Source organism: Neolamprologus brichardi, chromosome 3 (genome assembly GCF_056152115.1).
Source record: "Neolamprologus brichardi isolate AB-2024 chromosome 3, ASM5615211v1, whole genome shotgun sequence".
Classification (NCBI taxonomy): domain Eukaryota; kingdom Metazoa; phylum Chordata; class Actinopteri; order Cichliformes; family Cichlidae; genus Neolamprologus; species Neolamprologus brichardi.
The window spans coordinates 61,008,938-61,033,000 of record NC_142106.1 but is presented as its reverse complement, the minus strand read 5'-3'; the positions used below and the strand labels follow the sequence as shown (position 1 = coordinate 61,033,000).

Here is a 24,063-nt window from a genome sequence, read left to right as displayed (position 1 = left end):
CAAATACAGAGCAGCACGTGGAAGGACCTGGAGCTGCATTTAAAGAGAAAAGACAGCGTGATGTCCTGTATGGACGGTGGAAGGAACCAAGTCCTCAGCTGAAACACTCGTGTTTGTCCACAGACAGGAAACACAGCAGGAAACTTCCTCACAGAAGTGCAGCTCATGGATAACACACTTCCTGTCAGTCAGAATGAGGCTGGAGCCAAACACAGAAAGGTGTTTTTGTCCAGATGAGCCCAGAGAAGAAACACGAGTGTTCACAGACATCAGAAGCTCAGAGAGGTGAAACATGAGGTTGGAGTCCTCGTCAGCATTCAGAAGAGCTGCTGTGAAACCCTGAGTACTCATGACAGACTCTGATGGCACAAACACATCATGATTCAAACAGAAAGACAAACATGGAGCTCCTGATCCTCCTGCATGAGAACAAGCTGACATGAGCGCTGTGTCTGAGAGTGTCTCCCTGTCACAGTGACAATAACACAGCTGCTGCTCACAGTCATTAAACTGACCTGAGGTCAGCTGCTAGGACGTCTCTGTGCTCCTTACATATGAACCATGTGACCTCACATCAGTGCTGTGGATGACTGTAGTCATAGAAGAGTAGAGCTGTAGCAGGTGGTGTGAGGAGGAGGAGGAGGTGGTGTATTCTAGTTAACGCAGTACTGAAACACTCCAGCAGAGGGCGCTGTTAAGTCCTTATTGTAATACAGTTACTGTGTGCAGTTATACTTCATACATAATCTGCACTTATTTCCATCAGACATGCTGTCAGTAAATGATTGGTTTCTATTGATTCTACTTCCTGTTGACTAGTTTGATGACAGTGAAACAATCACAGCTGATTGTGTGATGATGTAAACTGTCACTGTTACATTCAGTGTGTGTGACATAATGTTAGTGCAGGGCTGATAACAGCCTGGTTCTGTTAGAAACACATGAACGTGTCCATAGATCAGTGTGTGTTTAACATGAGAGCTTCAGCCCTGCTGATGTGTTCAATAAAGACATGTAGGAAAACTGATGAGACTCTGAAATAACTCTTTATATTTATAATGTAACTCTGCATCAAAAGAACAACAAAGGATCCCAGACAGGTTTATGTGAACAAAGACGATTCTGATGTTTCTGTGTTTCTAACAGTTTGACATTATTAGTAAACAGACTGCAGTGAACAGGATTTATAAAGAGCTTATATATAAAGATATGACAGCTGTTTGACAAGTTTATTACTGTGTGTTTGGACCTGATCAGTCCAGCTGTTTACTTGAAATATGTTCATTTACCTGTTCTGTTATATTTATGTTCTTGTCTCTGTTGAAAAACACATTTTAATGTCCCTCAGATTTTTCTCCCAGATGAATAAATATAAAAATGACACAAACTGACTGCAGCTACTTTTTGTCCTTTCTGTCAAAAACCTTCATGTGACTCATGAGAGACACGTTTCAGCTGTTTGTGACAGATCAGAGGCCAACAAGTCATTTATAACACTTTCCATCATTGTTTAGCACAAACACATGTTGACACAGCAGCGGGGCCGCAGTGAGAGTCAGAGAGAGGAGATAAAAAGTCCTGTTTGACCACAGCCTCAGTTTGTTCCTGCACTTCAAACACTTCCTGTTGTTGACTGGGTGGAGTCAGGAAGCCAGCGAGGCCCTGCAGGACTGAGACTGCAGACTGGGATGTGCTCTGTGATGGAGATCAACAGCATCACTGACTGTTTCTGTGAGGACACCATCATCCCAGCAGGGCTGTTTCCCAACAACAAGCCCTGGACCATCAGAGACCTGAAGCTGCTGCTGAATGAAAGAAGAGGATCTTCAGGTCTGGAACAAGGACGAGCTGAGAGTGTTAATAACGTTACTAATGTTCAGCTACACTTTACTAGGTCACATCTGTAACACACGTCACTTAAATAAAGAAGGAAATATTGGCTCTGTTTTATCTGCTGGGCCCAAAAGTGACTCCCCGTATTTAAACTGCTATGAATAACTTGTTGGTCTATAATATGTGAAACATGTGTCAAATGTCTCCATCATGAAAGATATCAGGTCATCTTGAGCCACAAAAACATTCCTATCATGAGGTAGAAGCTGGAATCAGTTTGTTGCAGACGTTTATATATCCGATATTTCTTACAGCTGTCATGTTGATGCTGTTTCAATCTTTGGGCAAACACACTCATATATTAGGGTTGATATCAGGGCTGCACAAGTTCTTTGTGTTTGTGATCATGAATAATAGAAGTGTGCCTGTTGAAGATCATGTTTGCTGCATTATTATATGTCCTGTTATTGTTCTGTATTATATTCAGCTTTCAGCATCCTTTCCCAGCCCCCTGTTACACCATCCATACAAAGCCAATCTGACTGTGAGCCAATGTGTTTGATAGTTTGTGTTAGATCCTAAGTTTTAGCCCACTGGATGGTTTTATAGGGAAATGAGTGAGATGCAACTGATAATACTTGTCTGATACCACCGACACTGCTGATCCTGTATCCAGCAGTATGGTGGTGTTCTTGCTTCCCAGCACAACATCCACTGTGTATCCCTTCTCACTGGAGGTGATGGAGTACATTGAATAAACTCCAAAAAGTTCAGCTTCATCATTCCTACTTGAGCATTCATCCTCAGTTTCCAAATACTGAGTTTGCTGATTGAATTTTTTATTCCTGCAAGCACGTGCAATGAGTCCTATTTTTGCACAAACATGACACTTTTCACTCTTAAATTTGCACTCACGTGCTGAATGCTTTCCACCACAACGATAACATGGTTGCTTCACTCCTGTGTCTTTTTTAGGTCCCTTCCAGTTCTTTGCTTTGTTATTGCCCTCTTGCCTGTTCTGTCCTTTCAATCCTTTGTTGAAAAAAATTGGAGCATTTGTTAAGGCATTTACGTGGTGAGGGTCCTGGCGTCCTGAGAACTCCATCGTATTTTTCGAAGTGAGTTCCATGGATATGGCAATCTCACACGCACGTGGAAATGTAACATCTTTTTCCGATAGTAGCTTGTGCTGCACAGCATCAGAACGCAGCCCACTAACAAAACGATCCCTCAGGGCCAAATATTGTCCAAAATCACATGTGGCTGACAACTGCCTCAGGGCGACAACATAGTCTGAAACTGCCTCCCCTTCTTTCTGGTTACGTTTCTGAAAAACACTCAGCTATCAACACTGGAGTCGGCTTATGATGCGCACTTAATGCTGCAGTCAGCGCTGCATATCCCATGATACTCGTACCCTCGGAGACACAAGATTCTTTAGCAGCCTGTATGTATCTGCTCCGATCACAGAGAGAAACGTGCACACTTTCTTCTCATCGGAAACATCATTTGCCAACATCCATTGCTCCAACCGCTCCAAATATGACTCAAAATCTTCCTTCGATTCATTATACTCTTCAACACGACCCCCATGCATCGCCATGTTAGCTCACCAAAAGCTGTTCCGCTGCAGCCGTGAAGAAAACGTCTTGCTTTGTCTTTTTCTTTACATGTGAACACAGCCCTTCTACAGCCTCTGTCACGCTGTGGAAATCTTTAGATCCTCGTCGCCTGTTGTGTTATTCTGGATTAGGCTCTTTGAAAAGATCAGGACAGAAGGACGTGGATAGGTGCTTTATTGAACAGCAGGACATCACACACTAACTTGTTGTTTTCTTAGCGGTGCACAAACTACCCTTTTTGTTGTTATGTATTGGTCAACCAAGAACTAGCCCTGTAACAGGCACTTCTGTATTTTACCACTGGGGGGCAACAATTCACTCTATTACAGTCTGGAGCACCGCAAAGAAGAGAGGTACACAAAAATTACACAAAAAGAAAAATGCATTAATCCTACTAACACAAACACACATGCAATGAAGCTCATGAAGACCAAATAGTTTTAAGCGTTTCTGTTACCATCATCTTGTCCGGTTCACTTAGTGAGTTAAGAAGTGATACATAGACGAGTGAACTAGTGTTATTTTTGGGGAAGGGTGATTGAATCATAGCAGGGGTGAACAGAATGCTGCAGGAGGGTCAGATGAGTGCGGACTAATAGATTATTGAGTTTCTGGTTTCTGATGTGTGCGGGAGGTCTTATCATGACACACATCTGGAAAACAAAACTCATTATCTGATAGAATATTGCTGTTGTGTGAGGTGTGACTGGTGGATGAAAGTTTTGGAGATTTATGATGCATTTTCCTTTGGTACCACTTTGAACCAGTTTTGATCTATCATTCTAAGAGAGTACGCTTAGACAAGTTCTAACAAGAGGCCTTCATATTTTTATTTTTAGCAGTGCTCTGAGATGTTTTGTTTGGCAATTTTCTCTTTTTCAAGCAGGCTGCAAGATCGAAATTGAAAGCACTACACAACATGTTGAACAATCGCAAGTGAGCTTCTCCAAAATTAAAATGGGCTCAGGAGAAAGCCACTTATTTGGGACAATCAGAAAACAAGTCCCTGTCAAAAAGGATTCAGTGAGGTAATCCAGTCTAAATTCTTTTTTTCCTTTTTGAAATGACGTCATTGCTGGCAGTAGAAATTTATTGCGTCACGAGAGGTTCTACTGTCAGCAAATAAAAATGGGGACTGACTGGACTGACAAAAGCTTTGACTGAGTTGACACCAGTATGCAAGATTGCACCTCCACCTTGACCTGACAAAAGGGTGGATGTATGTTTGTTTCTTTTTACAGGAGCAGAAAGATGACAGCAGCAGGTTGCATGAGCTTTTGGGCCGTGCTGATTTAACCTTTTAATCACCACTTTCTGTGTCTTTGTGAATTTACCAGCAGTGTGTTATTCATGACCTTGTATTGTTTACAGTGCAGAGGTCACTGTGAGAAAGTGTGCATACAGACGCGCTGCACTAACATCTACATCACTTTTTCCACAGCAGAGGGTTAATCGTGGGATCTAATCACATGATTTACAGCAGGACTGTCAAGATCAGAATCAGTTTCCATCTAAAAATCTCTGTTTTCTGCATTATTGGCTTGTTATTACCCACCAGTCTACCATTGTTGACAGCGCTGTCGGCCGCTGGGTTTGTTGTTGTTTTTGACTTAGTCTCATTTCTGCTGTTCAAACTGAACAAACTTTGTAAAATGATGCAAAACTGCAAAACTCTCAGCTGTGTCTGTAATCAAACCTCTGTAACTTTGCTCTGCTTCACTTCATCAGGTCATGTTCACTTGTGTTTTTGTTCTACTGCAGAATATTTTTAAGGTCATCTGCTATAAAAAGCCAGGCCAGGAAAATCTGCTTCATGTTTTTCTGTTTTATCCTCAGTTACTTTGACACATCTGCTGTGATGCTCACACCTCTGATGAAGTCTCACAGTGTCAGCTTTCTTTTTATAGATATAAAAATATGGAAATGAATGATAATATTTCTGACTGTCTGAGGCAAACTTCAGCGATTAAAAGTGAATGGATTGTAGAAATCAGTGAGGATACCCAGCCCTGTTAGCAGGTGTCCTCTGGTGGCTCCTTGACTGTCACACAATCATGTGCTGACAGGAAATGTTGCAGCAGCTTCAGTAAATGTTCCTCCCTGAGTTGTGCTCAGTCATGTGGTGGAGAGCTTCAGATGTTCAGAGCAGGAGAGCTCCAACAAGACCAGGACTGTGTATTTTCCACCATCTGCTGACATCACAGTATAACTGGTTCCTGTTAGTAGTGCAGTGTCAGTGGATGCATTTGACCAAAACCAGAGTGGAAACGGTCATAGATGTCGTGTTTCTTCAAGCAGGCTGTGAGGTGGGCAGCAAGCGGCTTCTCAACAAGCTTTGACCTGAAACTGATCTATAATGTTGGATCTAAGCTGGGTTTGCTGAGCTTTGCTTCCACAACGGCATGTTTGAAAAAGCTGGAACACTCCAGTCTGAAGAAAAGCGTTAAAACGGTTTACAAGGCAAAAAGCTTTGTGGGGAGAATATCTGAGGGAGCTGAAGACGGCTAATTATCATCAAATGTCACAGGTGTAAAAGTAGAGCAGCAGTGAGCTGCCACAACAAGAACGCTCTGGGGGGGTTTGTCATCGATTTCTTTGATCTTATCTACAGAAAATCAGACTTTTGTTGCTGTCTGCTGTAGAGCGCACATTTATAGGTGAGGCAGCTCGAGACGCAACAGCTGATTGTGTCAAACAAAACTTTGGAATTTCTCCCATTTTCTGATCTGAGTTTTGTGTCTAAAGTTTAAAATCGACTCTTTTATCCAATGGCATGTCCTCAAGTGAAGGTCAACAAAGACGCAGTTGTGGTCACTCAAACCTACATCCTCCGCAGACACGTTGCTGATGCTGAGGCCCAAAGAAACGAAGCGTGTGAGACACGGCCGACTGTGGAGGCTCAGTCTGTCTGTTCTTCTGCTCTTCATCCAACATGTCTGCAGCACTTTACAGGACGCTGCAGACTAGTTACCAAAGAACGAGTCAGGAACACATCAGGAACAAACTGAGACACACAAGTTTTACAGAGACCCAACGAAGATGAAGAGAAAGCTGCTGTAACCTGGAGACCTCAGTCTGACCCTGAAATACCCACAGATGGAGACACAAACACCTCCACCTGCACCGTCTGCAGCAGGGAGGGAAACATCCTGCTGAAGAAACAAGTGCTGCTCACTGTCAGGGCTCAGTGCTGTAGATGCAGGTCAGAGGTCAGAGGTCATGGTGGGACCAGTATCAGTTTACTCCATTGAATCCATTCAGCCTGTGGCTGATAATGTTTCTAATAACGACAAACTGGAAACACAACTTTACGATTGTTTCTTTAACATTTCCTGATATTCAGACACTTCAGCAGGAATCACAGCAGCAGCTGTTTTTGGGGATGATGCAACGAGCCTCGTCCACACCTGGAGTTTCTGTCCTTCTACTTTCTAAATACTCACAGGCTCAGGCAGTGGGGGTCACAAAGAGGTGGCTCTGAGCCCTTTATCGTTTGCAGTGCTGATGAACACTCTGATGTTTGCAGACAAAGTTATGATCTGCAGTGAGAGTGAGGAGGAGAGTCTGCAGAGAAGAGAAAGTACAAACAAGGAGAGATGAGGAGGAGGTCAGGGCTGATTGATCTATGACAGGAGGAGAGCAGTAAGAGTGAAGAGGAGGAGATGCAGTGAGACCTGCTGTGATGGAGACGGTGGCACACAGACAGGAGGAGCTGCAGGTGGCAGAGCTGAAGATGCTGAGAGTTTGGTTGGAGGTGAGCAGGATGGACAGGATTAGAAAGAAGAAGATCAGAGGGATCGCTCAGGTCCAGCAGAGCTGCAGTCAGACTGTGTGCTGGATGCTCCAGAAACTGACTCAGTGTGTGTGTCGAGTTCACACAGTGCAGAAACAAACTCACTTTACAACATTATCACAGGTTTATTGATCCATCAGAGCAGCTGGAAGGAAGAGACGAGCTCCTGAACATTTCCTGACGCTGCTGCACAAACAAAGTGATTCATTATTAGTTTGATCTTTAATGTCACAGCTGTGTGAAACATGCTGATGTCACACAGTTTGATCAGACTGTGCATTGGTACATAGTGTTGCTTTTACTTCCATCATTTTATTGTCATATTTATATGTTTGTTTATTTAAATATCAGGTTTTATCCTGATATTGTGTGTTAGTGTTGTTGCACAATATTCTTTTGATCCACTGTGGACTAAGCGCACAATAGTAGCACCTGTGGAGGTGGGGGCGTTCCCCGAGGCGGCCTATCAGCTGCCAGGCTGACCTGTTAAAGGGGATAGTGAGGCAGAGATGGGAAGGCGACGCACGAAAGGCGAGCAGGAGGAAAAGAAACGCGCACAAGCCAGCATAGTGGGAGGCGATGCAATCCACAGCAGGTGTCCCTCTGCCTGCATCTGGCTACGACGGAGGCCGTGTTCAGGTGTGGAGTGGGGCGGGACTGTGACGCGCTGTCAGGAGGAGACAGGTCTGCGACAGGAGCCCCGCCCCCTTGTTCCGGCGTGGTTTCCATCCCGGAAGAGAAATTCCTCTCCTGTTTCAGATCAGGAACATCTGCCCGCGTGTGGCTGGACTGTGGCATTATGGGAATTTTAGCCTATGGAAACATTAGTTTAGCCTTTGTGTTGACAGTGTAGAGTTATTTCTGCGGCTGGTTTTTAGCGTGTTGAGACTCTTTTTATTGTATAGGGGATTTTAACCTGTAACTCTGGTTGTGTCTGTTTCCATGGAAATAAATGGTGTGTTTAAGGCCAACTTAGTGTCTGAGCCCTGAGCGCTGACCCACTCACTCCCCTTCTACTTGTATGCAAACGCACTTTGAGGTGCAGATTTAGATCCACCACTTTTAGCGGCTCCACTAACACTGAAGCCTCACACAGGAAGTCATCTCCATGTGCTGTTTATTTACTTTCCGGCTCTTTGAAGCTTCGCTGCCAAATGTGGAGGAAAAGTTTTATGTGGAGCTATCTGCAGCATGTATAAACTGATATTAATCTTTAACAGGGCTGTCACAACTGAGAGCAAACAAAAGAACTGCTGTATAATGCCGTCCACCCACTCAGTTTAATTGGTCACATGACTGCATCATATGACTAAAATGCATCATTGTTTTCAAAGGGCTCAGTTTCTGCAGTCCAGATTGCAACATAGACCGAGTGAAAGAAAGACGAGCGTGTGAAAAGCGGACGGTTCAGCCTGACCCTTAAACGCCCCACAGAGAGAGACAGCTGTGTGGCCTGGAGCCAGGGAAACATCATGGATGGAGAGTCGTGCTGCTCACAGTTACAGGTGTTTGTTCACTTTCACTTGGTTCTCTCTGCTTTCACTTATTCTTTTATTGTGTTTCTGTGTGAAGCTGTCGTGTCTCCTCTGCAGCTCCAGGATCAAACATCAGGAACAGAAGCAGCTCCATTGATCCCACTCCTCTGATGGCTGATCAATCAGTTTGATCTGTTTGATTATTGATCAGTGATGTCAGAGTGGAGTCAGTGTGATGTATGAAATATATCTTAAACTATCATAAACATGTTTTATCATATAAGTCATTTTTCTACATTTTCTTCTACAGATCGGTTTATTTCTATTTTTATTTTTATTTTATTTCTTACAGATCAGTTTTAACAAGGCTAACAATGCAACAACTCTTTGGGCACTCTGTGGTGTAGCTATTAATCACAATCAGCTTTACTGACCACAGATATGCACACATGACAGCTTCATGACAGACACTTACTATATGCACAGCACATGCATGAGGACTGACTATAAATATCTACAGAGCCACTTCCTCTATCTGCTGCTGGTACATACCCGTCCTTCCATCATGGCTGCTCTCCTTGCTCCTCCTCTTTCTCTGCTTTCTGCTGTCTGAGGTTTTCACTAAGTACACGGTCAGTCGTGGCTGATGTCTGTGGTCTCGTCCTGAACAGTGGTTCTGCTGACACTCACTGGTCCTCTGACTCGTTCCTTCCTCGTGTCAGTGCTTTCAGTCTTCTCCTTTGGCGAGCTCATTATCCCAGCTGGGTATCTGATCAGGGCGGCGCAGGTGGTGATTGGCCACAGTCAGATCCACCTACGAGCATCTTTGAGGGAAACATCCTGGTGGCAAAAGACGTTGAGCTGAAAGTCAGAGTGTAGCTAGCATACAGCTAACGCTAAGTCATTTCAAAGAGTTCTCAGTCACGTCTGAGCAACAACAGGAAGTGCTGTGGACTTTTGGAGGAAACAGAAAGTTCATGTTGATGTCACAGCTCATTGCTCGCCCAGATCTTTGCACATCTGTAGAACTTTGCTGCAGAATGCAAAGCACACGTGGCTACAGGAAGAGTTTTAGCTCCAACTTTGTTGGAGCTGAACATGAGAAATCCTCAACACCAAGACTGATCACAAACACACAAAGCCCCGGGTCCACAAACTGTACGTGTCTCATTACAACACAACGTGACCAAACAACTATGTTAATAAGGAGAAAGCTGCTCTGAAGTCATTAGTGACATCACCTCCTCTGTCTCCACCCGCCTGCAGGCCTTCACCTCCTCATTCATCCACAGTCGGCCTCCCTCTGCTCCATCAGCTGACGTCCTCTGTACAACTACCTGCTGTAATCTTTGATTTCTTCTTCTTTGTATCCTGCAAAGCTCAAAATTCACTATAACACAAAGACATTTCAGAAACGCTGCACTGAGTGAAACAACAGCAGTGACCTAAATGAGTCTCCAGCGTATTCAAATAGATTTTCTGTGAAGCATTAAAATCAAACTTTTGTTTGTCATCCTTTCAGTTTTGTGCTCGTGCTGTTAGTCTGAGAAGCTCCTTGTTTGAAGTCAGCTCAGGATCATAAAGACTTCAAATCTATTTGATGCCTGAGTAACTTACATACGGAGAAACATCTGGATCAAATCCACACTGAATGTTTATGTGACACATTTAAAAGAAGTCTGTTGTTCACAGTCGTGCTTGTACAGAGTGCTGACAGCTGACAGGACCTAACAGAAATAATGTGTCTGTGCTGAATGAGACACTAACATAACACATGATGATGTTCATGAGTCTGATGGAAACACTGGTTCTTTCAGTCACTGGTGTCCTCACTCCAGTCCATGTGAGCTGGAACTAATGATTTGATCTTAATTGTGTCAATGTTGTTGGATCTGTTTACATATGTTATTAAAAACAGTTTTATCTAACGTGATCCTTTCATATTTTAATAAGTGTTCATTGTTATTATGGGCTGTAACAGGCTGACTGTGTCACAGAGGATTTCATCCTTTGTCCATCAGGACAGTCAGACAGAAATCTGCTTCCTGTTCCCAGTGTGAGCGTTTGTCAGCCTCACTGATGGAGGACGGCTCTCTCACAGTGTGCAGACATATTTAATTACTGCTAACAGTCACAGTTCATCGCAGCAGCTGTTTAACATGGACGTGAAAGAATCAGAGATCCAACATCTGACCTGGACCCACAGCACTGATCACTGATCACAGAGTCTGTTACACAGACTGACCGTTCTGTGGTCAAACATGAAGGCATCAACGTGACCTCTGACCTTTATCTACAGTGTTTCAGTCTATTTGAACGTTTTACTTTGAGCCTCATGATCACTGTGATAACATGTGATCATTCAGCCCCACGAGTTCATGGCTATACTGGAGGAAATGCATCTTTATTAGAAGGACCAGACCTCAGACCTCACACTTCCTTTCTTCTATTTGTCTGAAAATGAGACGTCAACAGCATCACATTAATGTTTAAAGCTCCCACGTGGTTTACATTTCCTCCATGGAAACAGGAAGTGCTGCTTTTAATTTGAAAACACATTAATGTTTAAAGCTCCCACGTGGTTTACATTTCCTCCATGGAAACAGGAAGTGCTGCTTTTAATTTGAAATCAAATTAATGTTTAAAGCTCCCACGTGGTTTACATTTCCTCCATGGAAACAGGAAGTGCTGCTTTTAATTTGAAAACACATTAATGTTTAAAGCTTTCACGTGGTTTACATTTCCTCCATGGAAACAGAAAGTGTTGCTATTAATTTGAAAACACATTAATGTTTAAAGCTCCCACGTGGTTTACATTTCCTCCATGGAAACAGGAAGTGCTGCTTTTAATTTGAAAACACATTAATGTTTAAAGCTCCCACGTGGTTTACATTTCCTCCATGGAAACAGGAAGTGCTGCTTTTAATTTGAAAACACATTAATGTTTAAAACTTCCACGTGGTTTACATTTCCTCCATGGAAACAGGAAGTGCTGCTTTTAATTTGAAAACACATTAATGTTTAAAACTTCCACGTGGTTTACATTTCCTCCATGGAAACAGGAAGTGCTGCTTTTAATTTGAAAACACATTAATGTTTAAAGCTCCCACGTGGTTTACATTTCCTCCATGGAAACAGGAAGTGCTGCTTTTAATTTGAAAACACATTAATGTTTAAAACTTCCACGTGGTTTACATTTCCTCCATGGAAACAGGAAGTGCTGCTTTTAATTTGAAAACACATTAATGTTTAAAGCTCCCACGTGGTTTACATTTCCTCCATGGAAACAGGAAGTGCTGCTTTTAATTTGAAAACACATTAATGTTTAAAGCTCCCACGTGGTTTACATTTCCTCCATGGAAACAGGAAGTGCTGCTTTTAATTTGAAAACACATTAATGTTTAAAGCTCCCACGTGGTTTACATTTCCTCCATGGAAACAGGAAGTGCTGCTTTTAATTTGAAAACACATTAATGTTTAAAACTTCCACGTGGTTTACATTTCCTCCATGGAAACAGGAAGTGCTGCTTTTAATTTGAAAACACATTAATGTTTAAAGCTCCCACGTGGTTTACATTTCCTCCATGGAAACAGGAAGTGCTGCTTTTAATTTGAAAACACATTTAAGGATGTGGAAAAGTACAAATCTGGCAGCTTTCGTTGGACATGAAGTCGGTAATGTGTCTGTGTGACAGCTGTGGAAGCACAGGAGCAACGTCTGTGGGAAAATCCACAGACTCTGTAACGCTCGGACATGTTTGAAGGAGGTTTTTCACAATAAAATCCAAGATTCAGTTTAAATGAAACGTCGTTCAGCTTGTAAGGAAACATTTTGTGGACACGATCGTTGTCCAGCTAACAAAGTTAGTCCAGTGAGAGACGCAGGAGGAGCAGAGGTCAGCTCACTGTGACAGAGGTCAAACAGATGTGACAGGACACACTGGTGTGTTTCATCTCCACACACACACAAACCACAGCAACACTGACTCCACACTCAGCCTCCCAGTGACCGTGAGCTTACCCGTGACACCCTCTGTGGACCCTCTGTGTCATGTGATGGTGATACAGGACGTTTTCCACACCCAGCTCCACACTGAGTCCTGGCTTCAGTGGGTGAGTCCATCCAGCAGAGACGTGGAGACACAAAGAGCCGCTGGACAGTTTCAGGTGTTGAGTTCAGGTTCATGGTTGTCCACTAGAAGCTGATGTAGAAGCTGCAGCGAGCACACGATGATGGGGCCGAGGAGCAGCTCTTTACTCACATCTAGTGCTTTGATGTCCTTTTGCTGCTTAATAAAGTTCAGCTTTCTTCTCCTGCAGATGCTTTGACAAGTCGTTTGCTGTCCCCATGACTCAGGACCCAACAACGTCGGTGCAGCACTGACCTGCAGCCGTCTGTCTGAAGGCCTGAAACTCCTCCCACGCTGAGGTGAGCATGGTGACCTTCAGTCAGGGAAACCTGGGATTGTTTCTGTCCAGCTCAGCTGTTGGACAGTAAAGAAGTCCAGCCAACCTCCAGCAGGGAGAAAGAAAAGTGTCTGTATCATGATTGGTTTTCTCTGAGAGTAATCACAGATCCCTGCAGGGTGACTGAACACTCGCACACACTTCCAGCTGTGGCGGCGCAGTGATGGGCGCCCTGCAAACATGAATGAACCCTGTGCACTTTGTTTACATGCTGCTTTATGCTCTTTGCTCTAACTGAACTTCATATCTCCTGAGCACGACCCCGGCGCTCTCCTCCTCTTACAGGATGTGATGTGTGAGATGGGAGTGTGCCCGTGGGGATCTGTGATGTTCAAGGTCAGGATGTGTTTCAGCCTCTGCTGGCGTTGATGTCACAGAAGAGTTCAATCCTTCCTGTTTCATCGTCCTCGTCTTCTGACAGCAGAGACGTGTCTGTGATGGCGTTTGGTCGTGTCGACGTCTCGTTACGACGCGAGCGTTTCATTTGATGAACAGTCCTGATGGATTGTGATTGGTGAAACTGGAGACTAGCTCCGCCTCCCACCTCGTCCATCATCTTCCTGTGTGTTGTCCCAGTGTGTGTCTGCTTTGATGTGGACATAATGTCAAAGAGTCACTGATGCAGACGCCTCCTGTCTGTGTGGCTGCTGCTGCTCTGTCTCTAGTTTCTCTGCTTCAGCTTTGTTTTCTCAGTCTGGAGGAAATGGCTGTAATGCTCATGCCTACTTTAGGCCCCTCCCACAGGGTAGACAGAGAGACTGTGACATCATCATGTGACACACAGTTAAATCTTTCTGTACTTCCTGTTTAGTGACCTCATCATTTAGCATCAGCCTCTTTACTTGCGGCGTGTGCGGCAGCCTGTTACAGCAGCTCTGCTCATTCTGAGTTTCTTTCTTATCTTTTTGAACAAATTTCCCACCTGTGGGACTAATAAAGGTCATCTTATCTTATCTTAAATCTGCAGTATTTAGATAGTTTACTGGGTCCTCACCATCAAACATACTGGTTTGTGTCCTCACACAGTGATGGTTCTGTACTACAGTCACTGGTCCTGTAGAGTTCAACACCAGGTGGTGTTGAAGAGCTCTCATGGACCCGGGACATGAAGGTGATGTAAGTGGCCCCAGAGATCTGAACCCAGTTCTGCTGGGTCCACAGTCGGTCTGAGAGCACAGCTGAAGTTAAATATACAGGAGATAAAGTGAACCTGCAAACTAAACTGCTGCTCTGGATGATCCTGGAGTTTAGAAACCAGATCCTGAATGAAGAACTTGCTGAGCTCAGAAGTTTTCTGTCTGTGAAGCAGAATATGTCATCTTTCCAAACCTCCTTTCTGCTCTGGAAGAAACACTAAACTCACATGGTTTCAGTAAAGGTATCGTCTCAAAGTTTGATCACACACTGACGCTGTTCTCATCAGAACAGTCGAGGGACGAGAAGGAAGATTGTGAAAGTGAAACATCAGAAAGTGATTGGAAAAGTGCTCGCACTACATTTATGCACATCTCAGATGAATCCAGCACAGATGGTTAATGAGGATTTATGTGACAGCACTGGGATCAATACATAGAATCAAATATACCTGAGAACTGTGGAAAGTGTTCACAAGATAAAGGAACATTATTTCATTGTCTGTGGCAGTGTCGGGAAATTCCATGGCTTTGGAAGATGTGGGAACACTGAGTGGAAACATCCACTCTAAGTGGATCTTATTGGATCCCAAACTTTTCCTGATGGGACTGAAAAACATGATTGTAGTAAAGATGAGCTGTGAGTTGTGGTGGATCTCAGTCTGACTGTATTTCATTGTTGTGGAAGTCGCTCACAGATCGACCAATCAGAAGAAGGAATAAGCTCCAGTTTAAAAAGCAGAGCTCTGAGAACACAAGCACACCTTTCATCACTCGTGTCAACAATCTGGATATGACAAGTTGTTGAGTGAAGCTGCAGCTCTGAGCAGTAATATGCACATTTCTGATTGGCTCTGTCATCTTCTGTATTGATGCATTTTCCTGTTTGTTTTGGATCAGAGTGACATTTGTTCAAATGAGGAGCATCCACAGCGTTTCTTTGTTCTGCTAATACACGGTAACGGACTCACAGCTGGACCAACGAGGCCGAGTGTGTCCGCCACTCTGAGCTACGTTCGTGTTTGTGTACTTGTAGTTTGTACTTTGTGAGTTCACTCAGAGCCCACAGAGGACGCAGCGTACGTGATGACATCACAGCCCTTTACCTCCTTTACTGTCACTGTGATTAATATTTACACACGAGACACCTGCAGAGCTCTGACGCTAAGCTAGCCACACAGCATGCTAACACTAAGCTAACGCTAAGCTAGCCACACACAGAAGTTCAGTTCACCTGACACTAGGACCGGCTGCCGCTTCGGGTCAGGGGCGGATCTAGAGAAATTTTCTTAGGGTGGCAAAATCAAAGCCTTTTCCCCCCAAACACATATGCAGGTGGTTACATGTGGTTAAAATGATTCAAATACAGTAAGTATACTCGTTTTTCATATAAATATAGTCTATAACTTCATTATTGTCTGTAGCCCACATGATTACACACTTTAGTTACATAAAACATGTGAGTTTTGATGTTATGTCCTCTAGCCAGTATAATAAATAAATATGTAGCCCAATAAGTATAAACTCCAGAAAGCTACACAACTATGGAACGCCAGGACTGCCATAATGAATTAATTAAATACACCATTAAATAGTTAATTAAATGTGGCAATAATTAATTAAAATTGGAATTAATTAATTAAATAAATAGTTATGACACATGTAATTAATTAATTATTGACACATTTAATTAATTATTTGTGTATTTCACATTTTAATTAATTATTGACACATTTAATTAATTATTTAATGATATATTTATTTATTTCATTTTGGCAGTCCTGGCGCCTGGCTCTCATCTTGAATTAATTTTATCTGTCAACCTCACCCATCAAACGCTGGGGGCGGGGTTAACGCTGCCCTTGCAGCTTCTCTAACATTTGATTGGTTGCCGTGCAAAGTAAGTCAAAACAGGTCGATCCTAGATAATCGATTGCTTGTGTAGACTTGGGGCAGCCAGGTATCCCAGAATGCATTTCAAATCACAGGCAGCAATGTTGGTGGTGTAGTTTTAAAATACCCCGTTTTTCTGTCACCAACTACACTTTTAACAGTGTTTTAGCCGCGAATGTTGCGCTGTAATCTTCACATGTCTGGTCAGTTTGTCAACATAGAACATGTTTGTGCTCAGATGTTTTCAGAGATTTCAGTAGCTCTGCTAACAGTCAGCATGCAGAGTGCACCGAGGGGGTTACGTTAACCGGTTTGTTTACATATTCCACTCTCCGTGTTCCACATGTTGCATTCGCAGATTCTCATTTTCACCGAACGATCGTCTCTTTCCGCCTGGTCTTGTGTCTCTGTGCTTCTGTAACATAAAGAACGAGCTGACATTTTTCTCACGACACCAGCGATCAGCTCAACAGGCCCTCAGTTTACCTGCATGCATCCTCCTCCTCACCTGTCAGCTGTTTAACACCTGCTGCTAATTCAAGAAACACGCCCACGTTACCTGGTGATAGTCACAGTTTAACTGGGCAGCCGGTGCTCGATATTACGCAACGTCAGCACATTTTTCTGCACAAGATAAGTAAATATAGTTTTTCCCGAGCGCAGAGCTGCTGGAGCTTGTTTCCCAACAGAGCACTTTATAGGCGAACCCACTTCATCAGCGGCTGATGTCCTATCACAGCTTTGAAACCTCAGCTGAGTTTTAGCTCTCAGTGTTAAACGCTGGACTTAATTCACTCAGGTTTTGTCTGTCGGGTCACGTTTACTCGCTGTTTTATTTACAACTGAGCAAATCGGTTTGGCTGAGGTTAAAGTTACGTTTCAGAACTGCACAGTTTTACAGACGTTTAATGGTTCACTGGCACATGTGTTAGACTGAACCATTCGCTTTTCTTTATCTGGTGTGTTTTGGATTTAACAGTGAATTTTGAGATTAAACTGACTTTCAAAATGTTTTTATACAAAGAGGAAAGAGAAGGCGCATTTCCACCGAGAGGAGCAGAGTTTCCAACTACATGTTCATAATGCAGACTGCAACCTGGACAGAAATATTATATCATCTGTTTTTTAATAGTTATTCAACTGTATTCTAGGCACCAGCTGTCTGTTAGAATTTTTAGAGTTTACTTAACTAAAAATAAATGAGGTTAACATATAATTTGTGTGATTTCTCTCTCTCTCTCTCTCTTTATTCATTTATTCATTTATTTATTTTGATTTTTCGGTCATGTTATGTTTAACTGTCAAAGGTTTGTTACAAACTATGAAACACATCGTGCAGACTTCTGGATGTTAGAAGAAAACTAATACTGCTCATGAATGAGACGAAAGGCAGGAAGTTGTCCTTTAAAACTAGTTAGTTAGTAGGACCTCCCTATTTATATCATAGTTTATGAAATAGCACGTGTATTTCATTAATAGCTACTGATTTCAGTGTAGTGGTGAACAGTCACACAGCTCACGTGGGTGTTATCTGTGATACTCCTCAACTATAATTTATCCAAGTTAACTTCAGTTAACTCTGAGCGGCTGGATCGACGGAGGTCAGACAACAATTTTACATGTATGATCTTAAAACAGGACACAGCCATTATCCGTCCTGGCCTCATATCAAATGTGAACGCAGACTGAGTCTATGTTTGACGTTTGCTTTATATCTAATCTTCCTCTCAAACATTTAAACAGCAGCGAGTCTGCAGTTGAGGGAACACAAACTCAAACTGTCTGAACAGGTTTGCTCGTTTCTTGCGTTCATTTGGTGATTTATTAAATGTATAACTGTTATTCTAATCTGCTGCTGAGTCTCTTACGCTGATGAAAATGCAGAAAACACAGATCACACCTGTTCAACCAATCGCTTTCATTCCACTTTGATCTGTGACAAACTGACGGTTCATCTCTGTTACAGTGTTGTTAGACTGCTATATTTGTGTGTTCTTTATGCTGTAGATGTTCACGTCTCTGGAATAGTTGGCAGTAATGAGGATGATTTTCTGTCAAATTATATAGATATGAGCTGTGACATATTTATAGATGACAGTTAGATTAGTCAGCTGGGAAACTCTGGGTTAACTTAGAGAGCTGAAGATATCGTGGACATGCTGACCTCGCTCTGTGGTGTACAGGTCCGTTTACCCTCATGATTAATATTCACAATAAAAATATTAGCCGAACATCATGAAGTCTGTATGTGTGTCATAGTGTCGAACAACCTTTGTACAGTTAAAGCAGTTACTACATGATGGAAACACCAACGTTATTTCTTTTATGCGTTTATACGCAGGTCACGCTGATTACTGAACAAAAACCAAAAGATCAGCTGTTAATCGAATTTATTTGCTCTCTCTCCTCCTTAAACATGTTTTTAATGTTAGTTATAATTCAGAATTGGCGACTGAAACACGTAGGACACATAAGAACATCAGGAAATAAAACCCTGATAAATATAACCTCAGTAAAATAAGTCCGTGTCAGCGGGGGTTATTACAGCTGTGTACCGGGGCCTGCGCTTTGTCGGCGGTAATAACAGCTCGATTGCTTGCGAGGCGAGCCGGTCTATCCCACGCTTTGCCGTGAGACTGGGCAGACATCTCCGAGATCATCGAAGCACTTTTGCAAAGAGGCTGTATCTTGAGAAACTGACCAGACACATGAAGATTAAACCACTACATTCTCGGCTAAAAAAATATTAAAACTGTATTTGGTGACACACAAACAGGGTTTTTCAAAGTTCAGTTCTGTTAGTTTCCACATGCTGGTTGTTGTGTGCTAAAAACAATGGCCACCAGGCCAAAGCAATGGTTTTGAGTCGATCAGCGTTAACCCCGCCCCCTGAGTTTGATGGGTGAGGTTGACAGATAAAATTATTTCATGGTGAGAGCCAGGCGCCAGGACTGCCAAAATGAAATAAATAAATCTATCATTAAATAATTAATTAAATGTGTCAATAATTAATTAATTACATGTGTCAGAACTATTTAATAAATTATTTCCCATTTTAATTAATTATTGCCACATTTAATTAATTATTTAATGGTGTATTTAATTAATTCATTATGGCAGTCCTGGCGTTCCATACACAACATGGGGCACTTCATTTACAAACACAAGTCTAACTTAAGTTTCACTGTTTTTGGTTAGAAAACAGTCACATTGTTACAGCTTAAATTACACAAAATGTCAGAAATCTGCACTGTCATGAACACTGTTGACTGTAACTTGTTATGTGATGGCTGCGTGCAGGCAGGAGAAGGACCCAAAGTGCAGACTCCGGAGACAAAACTTAAACTCAAAACCGCTTTAATCTTAAACTCAAATATAACATAACTGGAAAAATCAAAATAAACTTACACCGAAGGAATGAAAAAACACACAGCTATATAAACGGTAGATCGCGACCATGACAAACTGAAACACAGGGCTTAAATACATAGAGGGAGCAATCAGGGAATGGACAACAGGAGGGAAACACAGCTGGGGCAAATCAGAACTGACGAGACAAGGAAGCGTAAACTGAACACACTGAGATAAGACAGAGACCTTCAAAGTAAAACAGGAAACACATAACACAGACTGAACAAAAGACACAGACTCACATGCAGGCACTACAACAGAGGGAACAGAGATGTGGGACCAGGGCAGACACAGACACTGACTGGACACGGGGATATAGCAGACAGGGGAGACAGCAACTAAGGATTACACAGAGACAAACCCTAAGACATGACTCTAACGAAAACCCAAAGACTAGAAATTATAAATAATATAATAAACTCAAAAACCCTGGGTCAACGACCCAGGCATCCTAACAGTATCCCCCCCTAAAGGGCTGGCTCCCAGACAGCCCAACCCGAAACACCAAAACAAAAAAACAACCCAACCAGGGCGGGCGGCGGGGGAACAGGATGGAGGGACCGAAACGAAACAAACACACGGAGCCAGAGACAAAAAAAAAACAAAAAAAAAAAAACACAGGGAGCAAAAGCCCAAAACAGAACAAAACAACAGCACTGCGGCCCAGCAACAGTCCAAAAGCAAACAGACAAAAAGCCCATGAAAGGCGCAGAGGCCCAGGTACCAGTCTCGAAAAGGTTCAGGAGGCCGGCCCAGAGGCTGACGGCACAACAGTCCAAACCCGGGCAGTTCAGGGGGGCGGCCCGGAGGCAGGCGGCCCAAGAGCCAAGAGGACAGTTCAGGGGGCCGGGCAGGCGGGAGGCACCGGCGACAACGGAGCAGGTCAGGAGGCCGGCCGGGCGGGAGGCACCGGCGGCGACGCAGGTCAGGGGGCCGTCCGTGACGGCAATGATGTCCAGTCATCGGCCCGGAAAGTGGCCGAACAGGCCGGACAGGACGTGCAGGACGAGCAGGCCGGACAGGACGTGCAGGCCGGACAGGACGGGCAGGACGTGCAGGCCGGACAGGACGGGCAGGCCGAGCAGGCCGGACAGGACGTGCAGGACGAGCAGGACGGGCAGGCCGGACAGGACGTGCAGGCCGAGCAGGCCGAGCAGGACCAGACGGCATGGGGACCTCAGGCGCAGACGAAGATAGACGGAGTGAGGCAGGACCAGGCGACGCCGAGGGCGAAGACACGGAGGCCGGACCAGGCGACGCAGAGGCTGAAGCTGAACCTGGACCAGGCGAGGGCGAAGACTCGGAGGCCGGACCAGGCGAGGGCGAAGACTCGGAGGCCGGACCAGGCGAGGGCGAAGACTCGGAGGCCGGACCAGGCGAGGGCGAAGACTCGGAGGCCGGACCAGGCGAGGGCGAAGACTCGGAGGCCGGACCAGGCGAGGGCGAAGACTCGGAGGCCGGACCAGGCGAGGGCGAAGACTCGGAGGCCGGACCAGACGAGGGCGAAGACTCGGAGGCCGGACCAGTCGAGGGCGAAGACTCGGAGGCCGGACCAGTCGAGGGCGAAGACTCGGAGGCTGGACCTGACGAGGGCGGCGCTGCAGGGAACGGCGTGGGAGCCGCAGGTGGTGGCGCTGCAGGCGACGCAGGTCGCTGGACGGGCCCCTCGGACCCTCCAGTGGGAACAGGAGGCTGGACGGGCCCCTCGGACCCTCCAGCGGGAACAGGCGGCTGGACGGGCCCCTCGGACCCTCCAGTGGGAACAGGCGGCTGGACGGGCCCCTCGGACCCTCCAGCGGGAACAGGAGGCTGAAGCGGTCCCTCGGACCCTCCAGCGGAGGCAGGAGGCTGGAAGGGCCCCTCGGACCCTCCAGCGGGAACAGGAGGCTGAAGCGGTCCCTCGGACCCTCCAGCGGAGGCAGGAGGCTGGAAGGGCCCCTCGGACCCTCCAGCGGGAACAGGCAGCTGAAGCGGTCCCTCGGACCCTCCAGCGGAGGCAGGAGGCTGGACGGGCCCCTCGGACCCTCCAGCGGAGGCAGGAGGCTGGACGGGCCCCTCGGACCCTCCAGCGGGAACAGGCGGCTGAAGCGGCCCCTCGGACCCTCCAGCGGGAACAGGCGGCTGAAGCGGTCCCTCGGACCCTCCAGCGGGACCAACAGATGAAGTGGGTGTGATGTCAGAATGTCCAGAGTCAGAATGCTCGAATGGAGCATACAATAAACAGTCACCGTCCTCCCCGAGAGGAGTTTGCTCAACCGTCCTGGAGTGGCGGCGGCCTGAACGCCGTTTCCTTCGGGACGAGGAAACAGGAACCGGTGGAGAAAAGGAGACCTCCTCCTCCTCATCCTCTGACCACATAGCCGCCAGGAAAAAGGCAGGCGAACGAGGACCCGGCTGGTGTGGGGAGGGAGAGGAAGTCCGTGGCAGTGTTGAGACAGGTGGAGAGTGTGTGTTGTCCTGGGGCAGCGGTTGGGAAGATGTAGTGAGTGAGAGAGCAAGCTCACCAGCCTTGACTTGCTCTCTCCAGGCAGTAATGGTGTCATCCAACTTAGTGTCCTTAGCAAACTGAGAGAGCTGAGGGTTATGATGAATAATGGCATCTACTGCACTTAGCCCGACTGCCATAGTCCGTAAATCCTGTGACTGGGCAATGCGGTCGAGCAGACTCACCATCCGCATCATCTCACCGTTGAGCTCCGAGGAAAAAGAGTCTGCGGGGTCCATGTTCTGGTCGCGATCTTCTGTTATGTGATGGCTGCGTGCAGGCAGGAGAAGGACCCAAAGTGCAGACTCCGGAGACAAAACTTAAACTCAAAACCGCTTTAATCTTAAACTCAAATATAACATAACTGGAAAAATCAAAATAAACTTACACCGAAGGAATGAAAAAACACACAGCTATATAAACGGTAGATCGCGACCATGACAAACTGAAACACAGGGCTTAAATACATAGAGGGAGCAATCAGGGAATGGACAACAGGAGGGAAACACAGCTGGGGCAAATCAGAACTGACGAGACAAGGAAGCGTAAACTGAACACACTGAGATAAGACAGAGACCTTCAAAGTAAAACAGGAAACACATAACACAGACTGAACAAAAGACACAGACTCACATGCAGGCACTACAACAGAGGGAACAGAGATGTGGGACCAGGGCAGACACAGACACTGACTGGACACGGGGATATAGCAGACAGGGGAGACAGCAACTAAGGATTACACAGAGACAAACCCTAAGACATGACTCTAACGAAAACCCAAAGACTAGAAATTATAAATAATATAATAAACTCAAAAACCCTGGGTCAACGACCCAGGCATCCTAACATAACTACGCTCAAACTGTTAATGCTATCTTATTTTAATAAGCAACACTGTCATATGCAAAACTGGGGTGGCACTTGGGGTGGCAAGGGATCATTTTAGAGTGGCACTTGCCACCCCATGCCACCCTTCTAGATCCGCCCCTGAAGACATCACATATTTGCAAAAGTGCTCTAATGTTTTCGGAGACAACCCCTTGGCTTCCATACTTGCGCATTGCTGTTCCACTTGAACGACGTATTGTTGTTTAAACTGTTACTCCACCACGTCCACGTTGGTCAATGATGCATGAAGAGACTCATGCTGTTTAGAGAGGGAGAGTGTAATCTCTGGTTATTTTATTGCTATGGTATTTTATTTGAAATGTTACTTTTCGTAGAACAGTGAGTTTCCCCATGTCCCGTGAATGCACCGTAGTGCTGCTCATGCTCATCTGTCTGCATGGAGCAGGGTGAGTTTCTCTGTATATAGAGCCTGTGTTTATTTAGCTCCATGAAACGAGGTTTTGAGCACTGATTTTGTTTTGGAGATGCACAAAGCTGTTGTCAAAGTTTCTGTCCAGTAACGTGTTGAACCACAGAGTTTATTCTGTGAAGAAGATCCTGGTGAATCTGGTTTATTTGCAAAGTGAATTGTGGTTCACAGTCCGGTGTCTGAGTTATCAAACCAGTCAGGATACGATGTTTTGTTGGAAATGTGCTTGTAGGAGCTGCTAATGATTTCTTAGCTGTGTTAGCCTGTGAATGGATGCTAGCGTAGCCACATGTGCTCCCTGGGTTCAATTCCACCTTGTTCAACATGTTTTTTTCCCTACAAATTAATACACTATCACAGACCAGTAATTCATATTGATAATTTATTACAATTCTGCAGTTTTATGATTTTAGCAGCTTTTCTAATATGGACCTCAGATTCTTGTTAACACTCCATGGCAGAAATACATACAAGTACACAGCCTGATGAAGCAGACAGAAGCAGTACCTCCGATTGGTGGACTGAAATTGAGCAGAACCAGGTTGTTCTGCCTCTTTTCACCACAGAGTTCAGTGTTTTCACCTCTTATCAGCACAAATCTCAGCCTCTTCTGCTGTTTTTAATCAGAATTTT

General features: G+C 44.8%; 2 protein-coding genes across 2 annotated transcripts in view; one reads left to right on the top strand and one right to left on the bottom strand.

Moving 5' to 3' along the window:
* The window catches only part of LOC102777248 (NLR family CARD domain-containing protein 3-like), a 1,099,208-nt gene that overhangs the window by 497,081 nt on the left and 578,064 nt on the right, over window positions 1-24,063 (top strand). The window lies entirely within an intron of this gene.
* On the bottom strand, window positions 14,187-22,351 carry LOC148106004 (uncharacterized). Its single transcript, XM_087830914.1, has 4 exons — window positions 21,868-22,351; window positions 21,314-21,786; window positions 20,314-21,046; window positions 14,187-14,368 (listed from the first exon to the last, which is right to left on the bottom strand). Exons 1-4 carry the CDS (start codon window positions 22,349-22,351, stop codon window positions 14,187-14,189), a joined length of 1,872 nt encoding a protein of 623 aa, XP_087687040.1.

What these genes read in the sequence shown, in the direction of transcription:
- LOC148106004 (XM_087830914.1), bottom strand. Translation starts at nt 22,351, where the DNA reads ATGGACCCCGCAGACTCTTTTTCCTCGGAGCTCAACGGTGAGATGATG. An exon ending in GACGGTTGAGCAAACTCCTC is followed by an intron (nt 21,787 to 21,867) that starts TCGGGGAGGACG and finishes CACCCACTTCAT; the next exon opens with CTGTTGGTCCCGCTGGAGGG. An exon ending in AGGGGCCCGTCCAGCCTCCT is followed by an intron (nt 21,047 to 21,313) that starts GTTCCCACTGGA and finishes CCGGCCTCCGAG; the next exon opens with TCTTCGCCCTCGCCTGGTCC.